At 51.3% G+C, this 20,366-nt stretch overlaps 1 protein-coding gene across 2 annotated transcripts; it reads left to right on the top strand.

The window, feature by feature from the left end:
• Positions 1-391: 391 nt before the first annotated feature.
• Positions 392-19,536, top strand: ITGAX (integrin subunit alpha X). 2 transcript variants are annotated; one of them, XM_030871814.2, is made up of 30 exons: positions 392-542; positions 1,082-1,184; positions 1,680-1,783; positions 2,074-2,144; positions 2,297-2,411; positions 3,915-4,045; positions 4,178-4,323; positions 4,571-4,724; positions 5,029-5,179; positions 5,383-5,456; positions 5,619-5,748; positions 5,859-6,001; positions 6,152-6,292; positions 6,381-6,590; positions 8,773-8,903; positions 9,036-9,193; positions 9,336-9,490; positions 10,205-10,336; positions 10,425-10,498; positions 10,716-10,857; positions 13,691-13,807; positions 13,902-13,981; positions 14,072-14,155; positions 16,200-16,278; positions 16,389-16,496; positions 16,607-16,690; positions 16,894-17,007; positions 17,130-17,231; positions 17,500-17,610; positions 18,157-19,536. In XM_030871814.2, the coding sequence occupies exons 1-30, from the start codon at positions 482-484 to the stop codon at positions 18,253-18,255; spliced, it is 3,504 nt and encodes a 1,167-aa protein (XP_030727674.2). In that variant the 5' UTR covers positions 392-481; the 3' UTR covers positions 18,256-19,536. The 2 variants fall into 2 exon arrangements, with proteins under 2 accessions (XP_030727674.2, XP_060141462.1); XM_060285479.1 differs by lacking the exon at positions 6,152-6,292.
• Positions 19,537-20,366: the final 830 nt, after the last annotated feature.

Genomic DNA, 20,366 nt, shown 5'->3' with positions numbered 1-20,366 from the left:
CGATGAACAAATGAGCAAATAGTCACGCTGTACCCCCTTCTAGGGTCCAGCTACTTGACTCCTGGGCCCAGAGGTTTCCAGGTCCAAAAAGGAGAGTTCCTACCAGAGTTTCTCTTAGGGCCCTGACCCCACCTTGGCATCTACCCCTTCCCCTCCCCAGGTTAACTGAAGTTTCAAGGTCAAGGGGAAACTTTTGCCAGTACGACGAGGGAACCTGGAGAGGTAGGGCAGGGCAGGAGATTTGCATGCACCCGAGCCTAGGGTGGGGAGACTAAGAGAAGCAAGTCATATCATCTCTGGACGCAGAGTGTGTGGGCTGCCTGGCCCCTTTCTTTTCCTATTTTAGTTGCATTCTCCACCCTCCACCTCTGAGTCATGCTGACAACTTCCCTCCCTATCTGCAGCCTCCTGTGTCCCTCTCTGTTTACTTGCTTTCTTGGCACCTTGGCCCAGCTGTTTCCCTGGTGGCTCAGATGCTCCGATGCCCATGTCTGACCTTCCAGTCATGACCAGGACCAGGATTTTCCTCCTCCTGTCGATGGGTAAGCTGAGAGTCACGACGAAGGGGGAGGAGGGGATGGGGGTCCAGGTAGGGGGAGAGCTGGAGTTATAGCGGGTTTGGGATCTGGAGTTTGTGGAGATCGAGAGGATACTGAACTCATTTTAGGGAAGTTCAAGAGATTCTGGAAGAGAGGCCAGTTCCCTGGGCAATCCAAACGTTTTTCAAGTAGGCAGAACGAGTCAATCTTATACTCTGTCCACTGCATCCATTTGGCCCCAAGTTTTCCTGGATTTTTCCTCATAGGAGCCCAGGGGGAGGGGTGGGAAAGGAGCATCTTTAGAGCTTGGGCGTTGCTCTGTGGAAATGAAGAACTGAAACTTGCTAGCAGACCAGTGGGTGAACAGCTATCTCTGGACCATCTGAAGGAGAGAAGCAGAGCTGAGCCTGGGGGTCCAGGAGACCAGGAGATGCTGGGGCATTGCACCTGGAGGGGACAGTGGGGCAGGGGGCTGGGGGTCAGGGAGATGGAGCAGAAGGGAGACCCTTCACCAAAGTGTGTCTCCTCACCCTCCTCCCCAGCCCTGGCTTCCTCTTTCTGCTTCAACTTGGACATAGACCAGCCAACAACCTTCCATGTGGACAGTGCTGGGTTTGGATACAGCGTGGTCCAGTATGCCAACTGGTGAGGACTGTGTGGTGTCTGGCCTTTGGCTCGCATCTACTCTTCCCCTGTCCCTCCCCACATCCCTCTCTTTATTCACAAACTCTCCTCTGTCTGCCATGGCAATTCCCGCCAAGGCTTTGAAGAGCTGGACTGAAAGAAGGGCCGTCTTGCCATCTCGAGGACCCCAGCTAACTTTATTTATCTCTCAAGCAGTTACAAAGTGCCAGGCACCCTTTTGTGGGCACTGATTTCGTCCTCACAGCAACCTTATGACGTAGGAATCCATCACTCAACAAATGTTTATTGAGCATCTATTACTAAATGTCTCAGGAGCCAGGCATACACCAGAGCATAAAAGAGACAAAAATCTCTCCCATGCGGAATTTAAATTGTTGTTAATCTCCACTTTACAGATGAGGAAACTGAGGCTCAGAGAGGGGAAACAAACTGGTCAAGTGGCAGTCTGGCTCTGGCATCCACACTCTTAGCTGCCGTGTTCTTTTCTCCCCCTAGGCTGGTGGTTGGAGCCCCCCAGGAGATAAAGGCTTCCAATCAAACGGGCGGCCTTTACCAGTGCGACTACAGCACGGGCAAGTGTGAACCCATCCTCCTTCCGGGTGAGTCACTGCTCCCGGCTGAGACCCAGGTCCAGGCTCCCGTGCTCTGGGGGCCTGTGGAGAGCACAGGAGACCCACTTCCTGGCTTCAGCTCTGTCTGCAGACCCTTACCCTCAGACAGGCTTCCTGACCCACCCAGAGTCTCCCTTCCCAACGCACCCCTGTACCCCCATACCTCCATCAAGACCTGAGAGCCCCCTTCACCTGTCAGAACCCCTAATCTCCCAGATAGGAGATGCTCCCTGCCTCCTCTGTCCTGAGGGTGACCACGCACACATCTGTACCTTCAGTGCCTCCAGAGGCTGTGAACATGTCCCTGGGCCTGTCCATGGTGGCCACCACCAGCCCATTTCGGCTGCTGGTGAGTTGCCCTGGGTCACGGGAGCATCTGAGGGAAAGAGTGGGGACCTGGGGCTGCTGGTGCTGGGGGTCTCGTGAAGGGGGAAGGTGCTGGGATGGGAGGGTGGGACAGAAGCAGAGGCAACCCCTCCCACCAGGCCCCTCTGTCCACAGGCCTGTGGCCCCACCGTGCACCATGCATGCAGGGAGAACATGCACTTGACCGGGTTTTGCTTCCTGCTGGTCTCCCCATCCTGGCAGGCCCAGAGGATCCCGGCTGCCGTGCAGGGTGAGTATTTGGGGCCACTGAGTCCTTCAAGGTACCTATACACCTCTGACTCTGGTTTGCAGTGGAGTCAGAGACACCCCAAAGTGGATAAAAAAGAGGGATCCAGAAAAAAAATTTACTGGATGGTATTGTGATTCCAAACATGGGCTGGAGGGGTCACCGCCTGCTTTTACACCTGCCCCATCACTGTCCCGCCGCAGGACCTTTCCTAGGACCTTTCCCTCTCTGAGCTTCAGTTTCTTCATCTGCCTGTGGGATAATATCACACCCAACACTGAGAGTAACACACAATGGTCCTCGGCCAGGGTTTGGCACAGTGCCTGGCATGTGGTGAGGGCTCAGTTAATGCCAGCTGCAAGAATTTTTAGAGTGAAGGGCATTTATGTTCACACAATGCACCCTGCAGCACAGATTCGCTCATGCAGCAGGCTGGGAAGGGGTGGTGTGGGTGCCGGCAGTCTGAGCAGTGTGTATGTGTGTGTGTATGAGCGTGTGATGTATGTATACATGTGTATGTGTGTGTTGTGTTATGTATGTGTGTGTGTATGAGCGTGTGATGTATGTATACATGTGTATGTGTGTGTTGTGTTATGTATGTGTGTGTGTATGAGTGTGTGATGTATGTATACATGTATATGTGTGTGTTGTGTTATGTATGTATGTGTGTGTGTGTGTGTGTGTGTGTGTGTGTGTGCACGTTGAAGCACAGGGCCCAGCTTCCCTGGTGCTGACAGGGAAGGGGGATGAAGAGGTGGAACAGTGAGCTTTTCAGACCCCCCACCCCGGGGCAGGCCGAGGCCCCTCCCTGGTTTCACATTCACACTCAGGCCGTTGGGGAGACTGACATCTGGGGGCCTGAATGGGGTGCCCCTCCCAGCACCTCCTAGGTTCTAGATTCATCCACAGGGGCCTGGGCTACCATCAGGACACCCCTCTCTCTGATGGGAAGCCTTGGAGGCAGAAGGGGGCAGCTGGGAGCTAGATAGGAATCTCCCTGAGCAAGCCGGGCCAGGAGAGCTTCCGCTTCTGAGGACAGATTCCTCTCTGAGGAGAGTGGGGTCCAGATGGAAGCTGAGGACAGCATAGGACCAGTGTGCCGCTGTTGCCAGGGATGACATTAAAAATGTTTAGCAAAAGTACAGTTTGGTGCTGACCAACTGGGGATGTACCGGGCCAGGGGCTGGAGCAAGGTCCTTTCAGTGCTGGATGGGGGCCATGTTGGGGGAGAAGGTGGGGTAGGGTCAGGGCGCGGGGCACAGACAGCCGAGGAGGAAGGAGGGGCCCCCAGCCTTTCACCATCTGGATTGGAGGAATTGTTACTTTTTTATCAACCAGGTGTGAGCAGCTGAATCGCAGACATGTCCTCTTCAGAGACTTCAGGAGACCAAAGGGCCCTGCTCTAGGCAGGAATTAGGGCAGCCCCTGGGAGGGTGGGTTCTCGTGGCCAGGAGGCCTGGGCTTTGGGAGTGTCCCTCGGGGGACTGGTGCCACCTCCTTCTCCAGAGTGCCCGAGGCAGGAGCAGGACATTGCCTTCCTGATCGATGGTTCAGGCAGCATCTCCTCCACCAATTTTGCCAAAATGCTGAACTTCGTGAAGGCTATGATGAGCCAGTTCCAGAGTCCCAGCTCCCAGGTGTGCTCTCAGGGGAGGGAAGGAAAGGGTGCAGCCGCCCCCTCGCCCTCCCCTCCCCAGGGGAAGCTTGTGGGAGGAACCCCAGGGTCCTGGTGCCTTGGCCCAGCCCCCAGCCCTGTGTGGTTCCCCCAGTTCTCCCTGGTGCAGTTCTCCGACAAGTTCCATGTGCACTTCAATTTCAAAACTTTCGCAACCAGCTCAAACCCACTAAGCCTGCTGAACTCCGTACGGAAGCTGAATGGGTACACGCACACGGCCACAGCCATCAGGATGGTCACGTGAGTCCTGGCTCCTCCCAGGTCTTCCCCCAAAGCATCTGGGTCTTCCTTTGGGCCGCATCTGTCTCCAAGAGGAAGGGAGAGATGGGTACTGGAGTTCAGTCTGTGGTCTCCTCACCAAGCCGGGGGCCTCTGGGTGGGATGGGGGCATCACAGAGGAAGCAGAATCTCCTTGTTCTCACAAAGGCATCAGAGGCTGAGCAGCAGCTCTGTTCACTGGCCTCTGGACCCTCATCTTCTCTGACAGAGAACAGCTGTTCAGTGCCTTATATGGGGCCCGAAAAGATGCCTCCAAAATCCTCATCGTCATCACCGATGGGCAGAAACAACGTGACCCTCTGGATTACAAGGACGTCATTCCCAGTGCTGAGGCTGCTGGCATCATCCGCTATGCAATCGGGGTAGGATGTGGGGATGCCCTCCCACTGCTTCCTCCCCTCGCGGCCTCTTAAGCCACCTTCCCTTTCAAGGGCAGAAACCCCAGCTCTCTCAGCTTCTACTTCAGGATGAAAACTCTGTTTCAGCCTGGGGTATCCTCATCCTTTCCCTAAGCTCCTTGATGAGGCTGTCTGGGCCTCATTTTTCTTGCCTGTACACTGGGTGTAATAATATTAACCTTGCAGGGTTATATTGGAAGATCCCAGCACCCAGCAGGCATATTATAGTTATGATTATTTTCACTGAATTGGTCTTTGCTGGGGACAGGTGGGATCGGCTTTTCAAAATATACATTCCTGGCAAGAATTAAAGGACATCGCATCGAAGCCCTCCCATGAACACATATTTAAAGTGGAGAACTTTGATGCTTTGAGAGACATTCAAAACCAACTGAAAGAGAAGATCTTTGCCATTGAGGGTAAGTCAGAGATGGAACTACTCACTGAAGAAGCCCTCACCCATAAATGTTTTTCCTTCTAGAACCTGGACTCCTGTGTCATGGGCCAGTCTTTCCCTTTGGGTATTAGTCTCCACATGAGATCCTCTTAAAGCTGAGATCCTTCCTGAACCTGGCAAAGCCTGTCTTTCCCCATGAATCCTAGGTGTCATGCTTTCCCCCAGGTACGCAGACTGTAAGCAGCAGTTCCTTCGAACTGGAGATGTCCCAGGAGGGCTTCAGTGCTGTGCTCATGCCTGTGAGTGGGGCCCCTTTCAGGCCACTGATGTAGGGTGAGGCAGGGATGGGAGGAGGGAAGGCAAGAGTGAGTATCAGGCGAGTGGGTGGAACCGTCGGCAGGCACTGTTTTGGAATAGGCTGTCTTCTTCTTCCCACCTGCTCTGGAATCCTTTCCTCCCAGGATGGACCAGTTCTGGGGGCTGTGGGGAGCTTCAGCTGGTCTGGAGGTGCCTTCCTGTACCCCGAAAATAGGAGCCCCACCTTCATCCACGTGTCTCAGGAGCACGCGGACATGAGTGACTCTTACCTGGGTGAGGCAAGGCTGTGGTCGGAGGGCCGGGCGGGAGACGGGCTGCCTGGGAAGGGCAGGGGCCCGGGGGTGGGGAGTGGAAGCCTCTGTGCTGAGGCCTGGTCCCCTCAGGTTACTCCACAGAGCTGGCCGTTTGGAAGGGGGTACACAGCCTGGTCCTGGGGGCCCCCCGCCATCAGCACACCGGGAAGGTTGTCATCTTCACGCAGGTGTCCGGGCAATGGAGGCTGAAGGCTGAAGTCACAGGGACCCAGGTTGGGTGTGGAGGAGGGTCTCCAGGGGCAGAGAGGGAGATGAAGGGAGTGCGGGACCCAGCAGGGAGGGGCCGGTATCCGGGGAGAGGCGGGACCTGGCCCAGCGCAGGTGCAGGGGTAGGCAGGATGACTCCACGCTCTGCCCTCCAGATCGGCTCCTACTTCGGGGCCTCCCTCAGCTCCGTGGACGTGGACAGAGATGGCAGCTCCGACCTGGTCCTCATCGGGGCCCCCCATTACTATGAGCAGAGCCGGGGCGGGCAGGTGTCCGTGTGCCCCTTTCCCCGGGGGGTGAGTGGCTGATGAGACCCGGGCTGGGTGGGGTCTGGGTGTGGAGGGGTCGCCTGGGGTGGGACCTGACACTGTTTGTGTTCTGCAGAGGGCTAAGTGGCAGTGTGGTGCTGTCCTGCGAGGGGAGCCAGGCCACCCCTGGGGCCGCTTTGGGGCAGCTCTGACGGTGCTGGGGGATGTGAACGGGGACAGGCTGACGGACGTGGCCATCGGGGCCCCGGGAGAGCAGGAGAACCGGGGTGCTGTCTACCTGTTTCACGGAACCTCGGGACTGGGCATCAGCCCCGCCCACAGCCAGGTGAGGCCCGGTCACTGTTGCTGTTGCCACAGCAACCTCCTCCAGGCTTTTCCCTGTCTTTGACACTGCTGCCTGGAAAATTCTTTTTTCCCTTATCTTATCTCTTTTATCCAGCACTGAGCACCTAGTAGACAGTAAGAAAAATCTGTGGAATTTGAGAAATGGAAACATTGATCCATTCCCTGCTTTGCATGGTGACTTGATACTTGAGTGGGTTCTCCACCCAAGCCTTTTAGTCCCCCAGCAGTTTTACACTGTACATAGGCCAGGCATTAGCAAACGCATTTTAGAGATGAAATCTGGGGCATGGAGAAGATAAGTGCCTGGACTTGTCCAAGGTTTATAGTGGATCAAGAATGATGATGAGGGAGGTTCCAACCTCCTGACTCTAACCCAATGCTCCATCTCTTGGAGCCCCCCTTTGCCAGTCAGTTTAGTTCTGGTGGCCACAGTCTGCCTGTCCACTCACCCCTTCATCTCCCTGGACGCCATGACTTTATTCTCTCCTGCCATCAGTAATCCTGCCAAATGCCCACAGGCAGGAGCCTTTCACCCAAGGGGGCAGGGTTCTCTGAGAAGGGAGAGCTACTTCCCCTGGCAAAAGTTAAGGAAGCCCCAATTAAAAAATAAGGAAAGGATCTGAAAAGACTTTTCTTCAAAGATGATATACAAAGGACGAATACGCACATGAAAAGATATTCAACATCATTAGTTACCAGTTGTCAGGAAATCAAAACCACTTCACATCCACTAGGATGGCTAGAATCAGACAGACAGATGACAAGCGTTGGTGAGGGTGTGGAATATCCGGCACTCTCATCCACTGCTGGTGGGAATGTAAAATGATGCATCTGCTTTGGAAAACAGCTCCTCAAAAGGTTAAACACAGAGTTACTGTATGACCTGGCAGTTCCACCCAAGAGAATTAAAAACATGACCACACCAAAAAAGTTATACGTGATTGTTTATATTAGCATTATTTATAATAACCAAAAGGTGGAAATGACCCAAATGCCCATCAACTGATGGAACAGATAAATAAAATGTGGTATACCCATACAATGGAATATTATTCAGCCATGAAAGGAACGAAACACTGACACATGCTACAGCGTGGATGAACCTTGAAAACATTATGCTAAATGAAAGAAGCCAGCCGCAAAGGACCACATATTGTATGATTCTATTTACATGAAATGTCCAGAATAGGTAAATTCATAAAGACAGAAAGGAGATTAGTGGTTGTCAGGGGCTGGGGTGTAGAGGAGGGACATGGGTATGACATGGTGGTGAGGTCAGTTCTCCTGCACACAAGGCTGTCTGGCTGTGTTTGTACTATTTCTACCCCCTCTTCCTTGGTAATTGGTAAATTTCTCATTCATTTTATTATTACTACTCTCAATGTCTGCCAGTCCCGTCAGTGCCCAGAGATTTAAAGGGCATATTCTTAAAGGGACTGGTCGTTACAGGAGCCATGGAAATAAAAGGGGAGGGACCCACAGGGCGGATGGTCCAGGAGCGTGGAATCTGCACATGGGCACAGCCCCTCCCCATCCCGACCTGGTCCCACCTTGTCTTCTGAAGAGACAGGGTGGCTACGGAGAGCAAAAAGGGGTCTTGGGCATGAGGTCACAGAGTCTGATTTCAAGTCTGGAATTGGCCTCTTAAAGGCCCTATGGCCTTGGCACCATCTGCAATGTGGGAGGTAGGGCTGGAGCCCTGATACTCATAATAGTAAGTTACTGACTAGTGACCATACGTCAGGTGTGGTTCTAAGAACTCCATGAATTAATTCATTCAATTCTCTGAGGTGTTACTATCCCAGCTGAGGGTTGAGGAAACAGGCACAGAAAGACTGACTCCTGGCCTAAGGTCCCATGGCTCATAAGTGAAGGAGCCAAAGTCAGAACCCAAGACTAACTAGCTGAGTGAGTGAACAAAACTCAGGTCACCGGGCCAGTCTTTCCATCTCCACTTCTTCATTTCTGTCCTAGGAATCTTCCCTTGTCTCCAGTCACCACTTTCCCATCCCCGCCTCTCTTTAGGCACTTCTTGGAGATGTCTTTTTACTGCTCACCCCTTCGTTCTGTCTCCCATACCCCCAGCTCCCTGCTCCTCTCGTTCTTCTGTCCAACTTGTTTCCATCACCCCCAACCTGACTTGCCTCTCCCTCTCTGGCCAGCGGGTCACAGGCGCCCAGTTCTCCCCGAGCCTCCAGTATTTTGGGCAGTCGCTGAGCGGGGGGCAGGACCTCACCATGGATGGACTGGTGGACTTGGCTGTGGGGGCCTGGGGGCACGCGCTGCTGCTCAGGTGAGAAGAGCCTTCCCCAGACACTCCCCTGGTGGTCCTGGGTCTGCCTAGGACACCAGCCTCCCTACCTGCCCTCCCAGATTGTCCTCCCAGGACCAAGGGCCTGTCCTCAGCTCAGTGTTCTGCCCGCAGGACCAGACCTGTGCTTAGGGTGTGGGCAAACCTCCACATCACACCTCCAGAGATCACCAGGTCTGTGTATGAATGCCACCAGCAGCTGGCCTTCGCCCAGTCTCTGGGTGAGGCCGTCGTCTGCCTTCGTGTTTCTCAAAGTCCCAAGAACCGGCTGGGTGAGTTATTTCCCCTCTGACCCAGGATGCCCTGACCCTGGGAGTCTCCAAGCCCAGGACTCCTGTCTCCTACCTTGCCCCTTGCCCAGCTGGGAAGTTCCTCACTCTCTCAGCCTTTTCTATTCCCCGCTTTCTCCTACAGCTAACCTCCAAAGCGTTGTGACCTTTGACCTAACCCTTGACCCTGGCCGCCTGAGTCCTCGTGCTGTCTTCGAGGAGACAGGGACTCGGAATCTGACTCGTGTTCGAGACCTGGGGCTGACACAGCACTGTGAGCCCGTGAGGTTGCTCCTGCCGGTGAGGGGGCCTCAGAGTCCTGGGAATAGAGGCCATTCTGAGGCTGTCAGGGGACTGGGCAGGGAAAGAACGGGTGTGTTCTGGTCCTCGCTCCGCCCCAGCATGGCACATGGAATGCAGGAGGTACTTGAGGTACTTGACACATGTTGGTGGAGTGAGTGAGTGAATGGATGGATGAGGTTGGCTTCATCTGCCAGAGGCTACACGGCTGGATTTCAGGAAAAAGAGTACGGCTGCTTCAGACAGCCATGGGGCGATGGGGATGGGATTCCTTTATCCAGCTCCTCCTCTGAGACAGGCCCTGTCCTTGTCACCAGGGACCCCGCAGTGGACAAAGCAATCATGCCCAGGGGGAGCTCTGGGAGAAGATCAAAAGTGACCAGATTCCTAAGTAATAGATGTCAGGTGGTGATGCAGGCTATGAAGAGAGATAAAGCTGGGGAGAGGACAGAGAGGGTGTTGGGGGGTCACCGGGAGCAGTCTGGGGAGACCCTGAGTAGAGTAAGTGAGCTTCTGGGAGGCTGCGGGAAGGGTGCTCAAGACCAAGGACAACCACAGCAGAGGTTCTGCACGCAGAATCCTGTGGATGAGCATTTATGGGGGGTGGGTAGGTACCACTGTTACTCCACTTTACGGATGAGGAGACGGGACCCAGCTAGTGGCTGCGATGGTGCATTTCTTAGCCAACTGCTCCCTCCAATGTCCGTTCGCCAGGCCTGTGTGGAGGACCCGGTGACCCCCATCATCTTGCGTCTCAACTTCTCCCTAGTGGGCAAGCCTGTCTCTGGCTTTGGAAACCTCCAGCCTATGCTGGCAGTGGATGCCCAGAGATACTTCATGACCTCTGTGAGTCCTGGTGCTGGGCTCTTCCAGAGCGGGTGGAGGGTGTGGACTCCAGATCTTGGGGAAAACCGTGCTTTCCCTTCACTCTCAGCTCCCCTTTGAGAAGAACTGTGGTGCCGATCACGTCTGCCAGGACGACCTCGGCATCTCCTTTGGGGTCTCAGGGTGAGCGTCCAGCCCCTCAGACCTCCCCTGGTCCCCCATCCCCCTTCCTGGAACCCGGAACTCCTGCCCCTGGCTCTCCCTAACATCTCTACCCAGTGCTCTGGACCCAGACATCCTGTCCCCATCTCTCCCCCGCTTTCCTACTCTGTGTTTCATCCCCACACCATTTCCAGCCTCAGTCACAGAATCACCTCCTCCCCTCTACCCCAACACCCAGCTTGAAGACCCTGATTGTGGGGAGTAACCTGGAGCTGAACTTGGAAGTGAGAGTGTGGAATGATGGAGAGGACTCCTATGGAACCACAATCACCTTCTTCTACCCACCGGGGCTATCTTATCGACGTGTGGCAGGGGGGCAGGTATTGTCCTCTCTGGGGAAGGAAAGGCTGATGGCAGGGGATCAGCAGAGACTCCTGTGCTGGGTTCAAGGCTCAGGCAGGGCTTCCATTGTTTAACAGCCTCTTGTAAACCAAGAGGGCTGGGCTGATCATGGTTGGGTGGATGTGGTTGTGTTGGCTGGGGCATGCATTGGCTCATTCTGTGTTCAACTCTGGGCTTGCATTTTAAGAATGACCGTCAGGAATGAGTTCCCAGGAGCCTGCTAATGTGAAGAGAGCAAGGACCCTGCTTTACATTTCTTTGTAGTCCACATCCTATCAATATTCCTCTTTTAAAGGAAAACATACCTTGGCCTTCAAATACTTTATTTTATTTTTTTTAACATTTTTATTGGAGTATAATTGCTTTACAATGGTGTGTTAGTTTCTGCTTTATAACAAAGTGAATCAGTTATACATATAAATATATCCCCATATCTCCTCCCTCTTGAGTCTTCCTCCCACGCTCCCTATCCCACCCCTCTAGGTGGTCACAAAGCACCGAGCTGATCTCCCTGTGCTATGTGGCTTCTTCCCACTAGCTATCTATTTTAAAATTTGTAACATATATGTAAGTCCATGCCACTCTCTCACTTTGTCCCAGCCTACCCTTCCCCCTCTCTGTGTCCTCAAGTCCATTTTCGACATCTGTGTCTTTATTCCTGTCCTGCCTCTAGGTTCTTCATAACCATTTTTTGTTTTTTTAGATTCCATATATATGTGTTAGCACACAGTATTTGTTTTTCTCTTTCTGACTTACTTCAGTCTGTATGACAGACTCTACGTCCATCCACCTCACTGCAAATAACTCAGTTTTGTTTCTTTTTATGGCTGAGTAATATTCCATTGTATATACGTGCCACATCTTCTTTATCCATTCATCTGTTGATGGACACTTAGGTTGCATCCATGTCCTGGCTATCGTAAATAGAGCTGCAATGAACATTGTGGTACATGACTCTTTTTGAATTATGGTTTTCTCAGGGTATATGCCCAGTAGTGGGATTGCTGGGTCATATGGTAGTTCTATTTTTAGTTTTTAAGGAACCTCCATACTGTTCTCCATAGTGGCTGTATCAATTTACATTCCCACCAGCAGTTCAAGAGGGTTCCCTTTTCTCCACACCCTCTCCAGCATTTATTGTTTGCAGATTTTTTGATGATTCGGCCTTCAAATACTTTAAAACACTGTTCTGGGGAATTCCCTGGTGGTCCAGTGGTTAGGACTCGGTGCTCTCACTGCCGTGGCCCGGGTTCAATCCCTGGTTGGGAAACTAAGATCCCTCAAGCTGTGCAGCGTGGAAAATATAAAATAAAATTAAATAAAAAGTAAGTAAAATAAAATAAAATACTGCTCTGTAGAGGAAGGAGTTGGATTTATTGGTTACTCTAGATCAGAGCTTGGCATACTTTATCTATAAAGGGCTAGATAGTAAATATTTCAGCTTTGTGGGCCACAGAATGTCTTCACATCTTCTCAGTTCTGCTGATGTAAGGTGAAAGCAGCCATTGACAATATGTGTATGAATGAGCATGGCTGTGTGCCAATATAACTTTATTTATAAAAGTTGGTGCTGGACTGTCATATGGCAATCCCTGTTCTAGAGGACAGAACTAGGACCACAGGGAGTCAAAGAGAAACAGATTTTTAACAAAAATTTTATTATGAAAAATTATGTTAAACATTTACAAAAGAAGAGAGTAGTTCAACAAACCTCCCCCAAAATTATTGCCCAGATTCAACAATGATCAACATTTCACCACATCTATGTCACCTGTTTTTTTTTCCCTTTACTCAAATATTTTAAAACCAATCCCAGACATCCTGTCATCACACACCTTCCTATTTCACTGTTATGGACAGTAGGGACATCTTACGTGACCCCATAGCCATTATCACACCCAATGAAATGAATGATTCCTTGGTATTTAGACCATAATCAAATTTCCTTAATTCTCTCAAAAATATTTTTTAACTGGTTTATTTGAACCAACATCTTAACTAGGTCTGCACATAATGTTTGGTTGGTCTCCCATGTCTCTCTTAGGCTAGTCTTCCCAATGGGAGCATATTTTGATCAATGCATGAAGAAATACACTAGGAGCGGCAAACTCCAGCTGTGTGTGGGGTGAACACCCTATCGCTGGAGGTACTTCTAGACACATCAACCAGATGCCATGCGTGGACCTTTGTTGGATATTGCGTTTAAAAATGAACTGTAATGTAACATTTTTGGAGACCATCTAGGAAGACAGAACGTGGCCTGGATATTAGCTGATCTTAGGGATCAGATTTTGTTGAGTATGATTTGTTGAGTCTTGTCTTATGTTAAAAAATACCCTTGTCTGTTGGTGATACACGCTGAAGTCTTTCAAGATGAAAGTATGTGATGTTAGGAATGTGCTTTAAATTAATCAGGAAAAGAGAAAAAAGAGTGGAGAACAGCTGAATAAAACAAGAGTAGAAAAATGTTGATAATTTAAGCTGCGTGATGGGGACTTTGGGTAGATTTACCTAGTCTCTCCACTTTTGAGTATATTTGAAATTTTCATAGTACAACCTTTTAAAAAGAACCATAAATAAAAAGGAAGAAAAGCAATTATACTCCAATAAAAGTTATTAAAAAAAAAGGAAGAAATGCTAATAAATCTGGGATTTCTACATTAGGAAGAAGTTTGACCAGATAGTGTTTAAAGATTTTTTTTTAAAGAAACATAACCTTAAGGTAGATTCAGGAAACTGTCAGTAGTTTATGGAGTCTCGTTGGAACACTAGCAAATGCTCACCGGCCTTGGTTCATCTGTGCTTCCTTAGAACCAGCTGCAGTCACGTGCCCCGCGCCTGAACTGTGACAGTGCCCCCACCGGGAGCCAGGGCACCCTCAGCACCAGCTGTAGCATCAACCACTTAATCTTCCGTGAGGGCGCCCAGGTGAGCCTTGCTTCTGCCCCGCCTACTCCCCTACCCCCGCCCCGTCCTACTCCTCGGTGACCTCCCCCACACCCCATTCCTACCTCTTCCTCAGATCACCTTCAGGGCCACCTTTGACGTCTCCCCCACGGCCATGCTGGGAGGCCGGCTGCTTCTTGCAGCCAATGTAAGCAGGTGAGTTGGGCCAGGCCCAGGGCAGTGCTCCGTCCCGTTCAGCCTCCTCCTCTGGGGAACTTGCCAGCTGGGATTCTCCTCCCTTTCCAGTGAGAATAACACCCCCAAGATGAGCAAGACCACCTTCCGGCTGGAGCTCCCAGTGAAGTACGCCGTGTACACCATGATCAGCAGGTACCACGCCACGACCTCCAAGGGCTCCTCCTCCATCACTCTGTGGGGCTCGGGGAACTCTCACTCTGCAGCAGCTGAACATCTGTGATATTTAAGCTTTATCACCACCCTCTCAATCGGTAGATGACACTGCTAGAAGCACTTACTAATCAGTCATCGAGTGCTCATTGTGGGTTATTGACGATAATAGTAATTGTGATATTATTATCACTACATCCTACATTTAACAGAGGCTTCAGTTCTCAGGAGCCTTTCTTAAAAGCCTCAAGATTGTCCCGGGTTCCCTAAGACATACGAGATGTGACCCTGTTTTCAAGGTTCTTACAGTCTTTTTGGGGAGCAAGGTTATCCTGATTCAAGGAAGAATCTCATCAGGGGCCTCCCTGTGGTTCTGTCTCCTGAGGCTACCTGAGTTTTCAAGGGGACGAGGGGACACTAGGGTCTCCTGGCAGGGGAGGCTTCAGCTAAACATTGAAGTGTCCATGGCATTGCGCTTCAGCCTTGGCATCTGGGCAGGACAATTCCTCACCACAAGGAAGAGATTTACACTCTGCAGGGCTTTTAGAACCACCCCTCCCCTTTTTCCCAGTCTCCTTTGGGAAGGACAGGGGGAAATGACCTGCTGGCTGCAGAGACTGGGGATCAGGGAAAAGCTGGATGAAAGGAAAAGGGCTTAAATGCTGCCCAAGGAGGGGTACACACGGTGTTTGACACTAAGGAGTCAAGCTGAGAGCTTGAGCAGATACCTTCCTTCAACAAATACCTTCCTAGCATCTACTATGTTCCAGGCACAGTGCTGTGGTTACTTTCCATAAATTCATTTGTCATTCAACAAAGATTTATTGAGCCCCTATTATGTGTAGTCAACACCAGACATAAGCCCCTGCCTTTGTGAGATCCACACACTCGTGGTGTGAAACAGGCCCACATGGCTTAGCCCGGGTACCTTCCCCTGCTAGTTCTGCCCACGGGCCTCCTTGGATTACCTCCTTCTGCCCAGGGTTTCACTCTCTCCTTCACACCTGCACACTGGGGGCTCTCAGCAGCCCAGGCAGCCTTCAGCTCGGAGCTTGCTTGCTGGTGTGAGCTCCGGGGTTATCACACCTGCTTGCAGGGGACCCACCAGCAGGACATGCCATGCCTAGGTGTGTGTGACTCCACACTTGTATTCTACAGTTGTGATTCTGTGGGTCGGGGCACTCCGAGGGGCCCCCAGGACAAGGCTGGGGTGTTTGAGCCCCTCACAGAGGAGGGATGAGACTTTGGAGTCGGAGTGGGAGTTAGAATTTGAATGGTACAGGTAAAGGGCAGGTATGCAAAGAGTAGAGTGGGGCAGGGGGGTGGGGCAGAAGTGAGAGCAGCCACCCAGCGAGGGGCCAGGCTGGCCACTGGGTCTCCAGAGGGGCCTAGGCAGCCTCAAGGTGTTGTTACACTAAGACCCAGGGAAGAGTCTGTGTTGGGCCCACCCTCACCTCCAAACCTCAGGTCTAGAAAAGCTGAGGAGGGAATTCCCCGACGGTCCAGTGGTTAGGACACTGCACTTTCACTGTCGAGGGTGCGGGCTTGAAAAGCTGAGGAAACAGGAGAGAAGGGCCCCAGGGAAGGCATCTGGGAGACCAGAAGGGGCAGGTCCAGTAGACACTTGTCAACAGCATCCGCCTGAGTCTCCCTAAACCTTGCTGTGTCCTACCTGCCCATCCGGCATCCTCCGTGTCCATGAAGGCCTGGAAGGAAAACCCAGGTGCAGAGAGGACAGGCCCTGGCCCCCGCTCCCCCCGGGTCAGAGCTCTCAGTCCCTGTCACCGCACCCCCAGCCCAGCCGCCTTGGCGGTCTCCTATGTGGGCAACCTCTGCAAGAACCTTGCACGCAGCTTGAAGCCCAGCCCTGCTCCCTAAACCCTCCCATTACCCCAGATCAGCCACAGACCTCATTCCAGACCACCCCAGGGGCCTCTGACAACCTGTCCTGTCATGCTCCCAGCCAGAGCCTCCTTAGGAGGCCCTAACAGAACTTCCCATCCACCCACGCCTCCTCTCCCCTCAGCCATGAACAGTCCACCAAGTACCTCAACTTCTCGGCCTCCGAGGAGGAGGAAAGCAGCGGGGCTCAGCACAGATACCAGGCACGTGACGGTGACTCAGGAGAGTGGGCTGGGGCAGGGGCCCAGGAGCCAGAGGTTCGGGAGGGATGTGGGGCTCGACATGACCTTTGCCCTCACTGTCCTCCGTGCAGGTGAACAACCTGGGACAGAGGGACCTGCCTGTCAGCATTGACTTCTCAGTGCCCGTGGAGCTGAATCGGTTGACCGTGTGGAAGGATATGGAGGTCCTCCACCCTCAGGTACTCAAAGACTGTATGGCTCCTCCACTAATGCCCTCTCCCTGGATTCCTCGGTCCTCATGAATCCCTGATGACCCCATCACATGCTTTCTCCCTGTGTCTTTTCCTAGAACCCATCGATTCAGTGCCCTTCAGAGAGAACAGTGCCCACAGAGTCCGACTTCCTGACCCACTTTCAGAAGAAGCCTGTCCTGGTGAGAGGGCTCTGGGCTGTCCCCCACTGGAAGCCACACTTCAGAGGAATTTAATTCAGGAATGCATGTTACATTAGATGGATGTCTGCTGAACAGCCTGCTTGAGCTCAGATGTGGCTGCTCCCCTCAAATCAGATAGTTGAATGCGGTCTTCTACCTTCAAACCCACCTTTCTCGGGCCTGATGCCGGTTCTCTTCCCCAGGACTGCTCTATTGCTGCCTGCCTGAGGTTCCGCTGTGACATCCGCTCCTTCGGCGTCCAGGAGGAACTTGACTTCATCCTGAAAGGCAATCTCAGCTTCGGCTGGGTCAGCCAGGTGTGTCCCCTCCCAGACTCAGGTGGGGCCTGATGTGTCTGTGCCCACCTCAAGCCAGGGTGTTTCTCTAACCCCGAGCCCTCCCCAGAGCTATTTCCCAGCCTTCCCCTTCTCTTTTGCAGACACTGCAGAAGAAGGTGTTGGTTGTGAGTGTAGCTGAGATCACATTCAACAGATCCGTGTATTCCCAGCTTCCAGGACAGGAGGCATTTTTGAGAGCCCAGGTAGTGACCGTGTGGTAGGCAGTGACCAGGCTGGTCAGAGAGCTCCTGATGCTAAATCTGTGATGCTGAGTGGGGGGCTTGCAAGCCTGGAGAGAGGAAGGATGGAGGTCCCTGGGCAGGACAATTGTCCCTTAGCCCATGAATCCTTCTGTATCTCACTTCTTGGAGCAGAGCCTGATGAAGAAGGGGAGGGAGTTAAAGGGGACCTGGGAGGAGTCTGGGATAGCAAGAGTCCTGATACTTTCTGATGGAGTCATCTCCACTCCAGATGGAGCTGGTGCTGGAGAAGTATGAGGTCTATAACCCCACCCCCATTATTGTGGGCAGCTCTGTGGGAGGACTGCTGCTGCTGGCTCTCATCACAGCCATACTGTACAAGGTGAGTGTTTTCATCCCACTCCTGACACCACGAGAATTTGGTACCACACTTTCTACAGTGTGAGAAAGACTCACCATGGAGTCAAGCACACATTCTTCCTAAGTCACTGCATGTAAGAGATCGCTTCCCACCTGTGACATAACCAGTCCCCAGTTGACCCCATGTCTTTCTATCTGATTCTCAAGCCTCCTCTAATCTGTCTCCATTTCTTTTTCACTCTTCTCCACCTCTTTACATGTTTCCCTTAAACACAAATTAGAACATGAGAGCACAGCCTTGGATTTGATGTTGACACCACCACTGATTCTTTCCTTGACCATTGGCATGTGCTTGGTCCATGCTCGGTCTCGGTTTCTCATTCTGAAGGTGGTTCTACCCAGCTCACAGAACTGTGGCAAAGTCTAAATGACACAATTTATATAAAGTTCCTAGTGCAGTGCTGGAACATAGGGGGGTTCCAGAAATGGTGCTTGCTCCCCCTCCCCATCATCTCTTTTCCTCTCTTCCACTGGACTTCCTGATTTTCTTCTCCTTCATCCCCAACAGGTTGGCTTCTTCAAACGTCAGTACAAGGAAATGATGGAGGGAGCAAATGGACAGCCTGCTCCAGAAAATGGGACAGGAGACCCCCAAGTTGCCCAGTAAGAAGCTACCTCCTGCTCTCCTTTGGATCTGCTCTCCCCTGAGATGTTCCCTGGCCTTCTTAGTTTCACCCAAGTCAGGCCTGATGGGGAAGAACATTCCAACTGAGGGAGGCTGGCATCAGGCTGCTTTCTCTCTTTGGGAGGATGCAGTGTGTTTGCACAAAGCACCTAGCCTGGGAAGGGCCATTGGTCTTGTCAAGGCTCCAACTGGAAATCCCAGGACAGGATCCCTGACATGCCTGTCCTGAGGACTTGACTTGGAATTTCTACCTAGAAATAGATGGACAATAGCCTCAGGCTCCAGTCTCCCTTCATCCACTAACCATCGATGGTCTTCCTAAAATACAGTTCTGAACCAGGCTCTCATCCTCATCCATCTTCAGTGGCTTCCCATTACTCGCAGTGTAACTTCTGAACTCTTCAGCTTGTGAACCAATACACAGATGTTTCTTAAAAACCCTGGGATGTGTTGAATGGAACATTGTCTGCCTATGGTTAGTGATTGGAGAGCACTTTGAAGTCCTCTATCAGAGATGTGCTGCCCCCAATAAGGTCATTCTTATTATTATGCCACCCATCTCAGCATAACGCTCAAAGTGGTGCCCGGTGCTCACCCGGGAGTCAACACACAGCAGGCCATTCCCTGCCCTGGAGAGATCCCACTGCTGCCACGACCGAGGTGCCTGGGCCACGTGGACATTTTAGTTAGAAAAGCAGAAGGGGAGGCAGTTAACCATGTGACTTGAGGTGACATGGTCAACTGTATCCCCTTCTGTCCCAAAACTATCTCCCCCATCCATCACAGGGTCCAAAACCCTTTAGGGTTTGGAAGCTTTGGGAACTCAGAAGGACCAACTATGATGAAATTGCCTCAAGCCGGGCTCCATTTAGACTTTATAAGGATTGGGCTTTAGAGTATTATTTCTCAAAAGGTGCTCCACGAACCTCTGGCAGTCTCCAATGGTCTCCTAAGTGCTATGTTTTAGAGGGTAAAAAAAGCAAGAAACAGTTCTAAACCCACGTATCTCACACATCTGAACCTGGTGACTTTCACAGAAATCCTGTTATACCCTTAATAATTGTGTTCCTAAAGCTTGTCCCTGGACTCCAAGGACTGCAGGGGGCTCTTGTCTAACATGCAGGCAATGGGTGCTATTTTTACATAATTTTCCTTCATGATTTATTGCTTCCCTGCATTATACTTGCAATTTTTCAGGATTGCTATCTAATTGTATTATATCTCCAAATCAAAAAAAAAGATCAATGGCTCAAAAATTATTCATTGAAGCATAAAAGTTGTGATTAAATCAATAAAACATAATTGCTGCAACTTAGAATAATGTCATCAAAATCAGTACTGAACAAGTTTCTAGTGCACATTGAGTATAAGGATGCATGAATGCTGGGATGAGTGATTATGAGCTAAAAAATTTATCTAGAAAATATACCAGCTGAAAATTGGATTTTATTGGGTCAGATATCTGTTTGTTCCTAGGCTGTTGTCCATTATGAAACTTTGTCAAATCGTACCATGAAACTATCAAAGCTTTTGTGTCATTTTCAAACAAAGTATAATGACCTCTCACATAAAGCAACAGAGGTTTCTTAGAATGACTGCAACATATCACTTTCCCATCTAAAATCAATTAATTTCATCACTGAAGACAGAAAACTCCAGTGGCATAAATCAAAGTTGCTTTGATAGCAAAAGCATGTGTGAGTCCCATAATTTCCAAGAAGCTTACAGAACCAGCAGTGAGGTTAATGTCTCCACAGAAGATTGCTTTTGGCTGCAAGTAACAGGAACCCACAGAGTACATAAAGGCATATAAAAGGCCTTCACACAAGAGGTCCAGTAGACCCTTGGCCACTGAATCTCAAGATCAATTTGCCTTCACGTGGGAGGGGCAACAGTGAACCTTTCTAGTGCTCCCCAAGGCTACCTGCACAGCCCCGCTGTATGTCACGGGATGGTAGCCCCAGACCTGTTCCTGTTCTCCTTCCCCACGTTAGTAAAACGGGCCCACTACACTGATGATAGAATATTAACATAGGAAGACTTGCCTCTGCTCAGGACACTCTGCAGACTTGGCTGGAACATGTGTGAGGGAG

The sequence above is a fragment of the Globicephala melas genome, chromosome 15, assembly GCF_963455315.2.
Source record: "Globicephala melas chromosome 15, mGloMel1.2, whole genome shotgun sequence".
Taxonomy (NCBI): domain Eukaryota; kingdom Metazoa; phylum Chordata; class Mammalia; order Artiodactyla; family Delphinidae; genus Globicephala; species Globicephala melas.
Note: the sequence above shows the minus strand (reverse complement) of the source record. Positions and strands in the feature narration are given on the sequence as shown.

Excerpts from the sequence above, each read along its gene's own strand:
- ITGAX (XM_030871814.2), top strand. The coding sequence starts at position 482 with ATGCCCATGTCTGACCTTCCAGTCATGACCAGGACCAGGATTTTCCTC. Across the intron at positions 4,324-4,570 it reads ACAGCCATCAGGATGGTCAC|AGAACAGCTGTTCAGTGCCT; the intron begins GTGAGTCCTGGC and ends CTTCTCTGACAG. Across the intron at positions 9,194-9,335 it reads AAGTCCCAAGAACCGGCTGG|CTAACCTCCAAAGCGTTGTG; the intron begins GTGAGTTATTTC and ends TTTCTCCTACAG.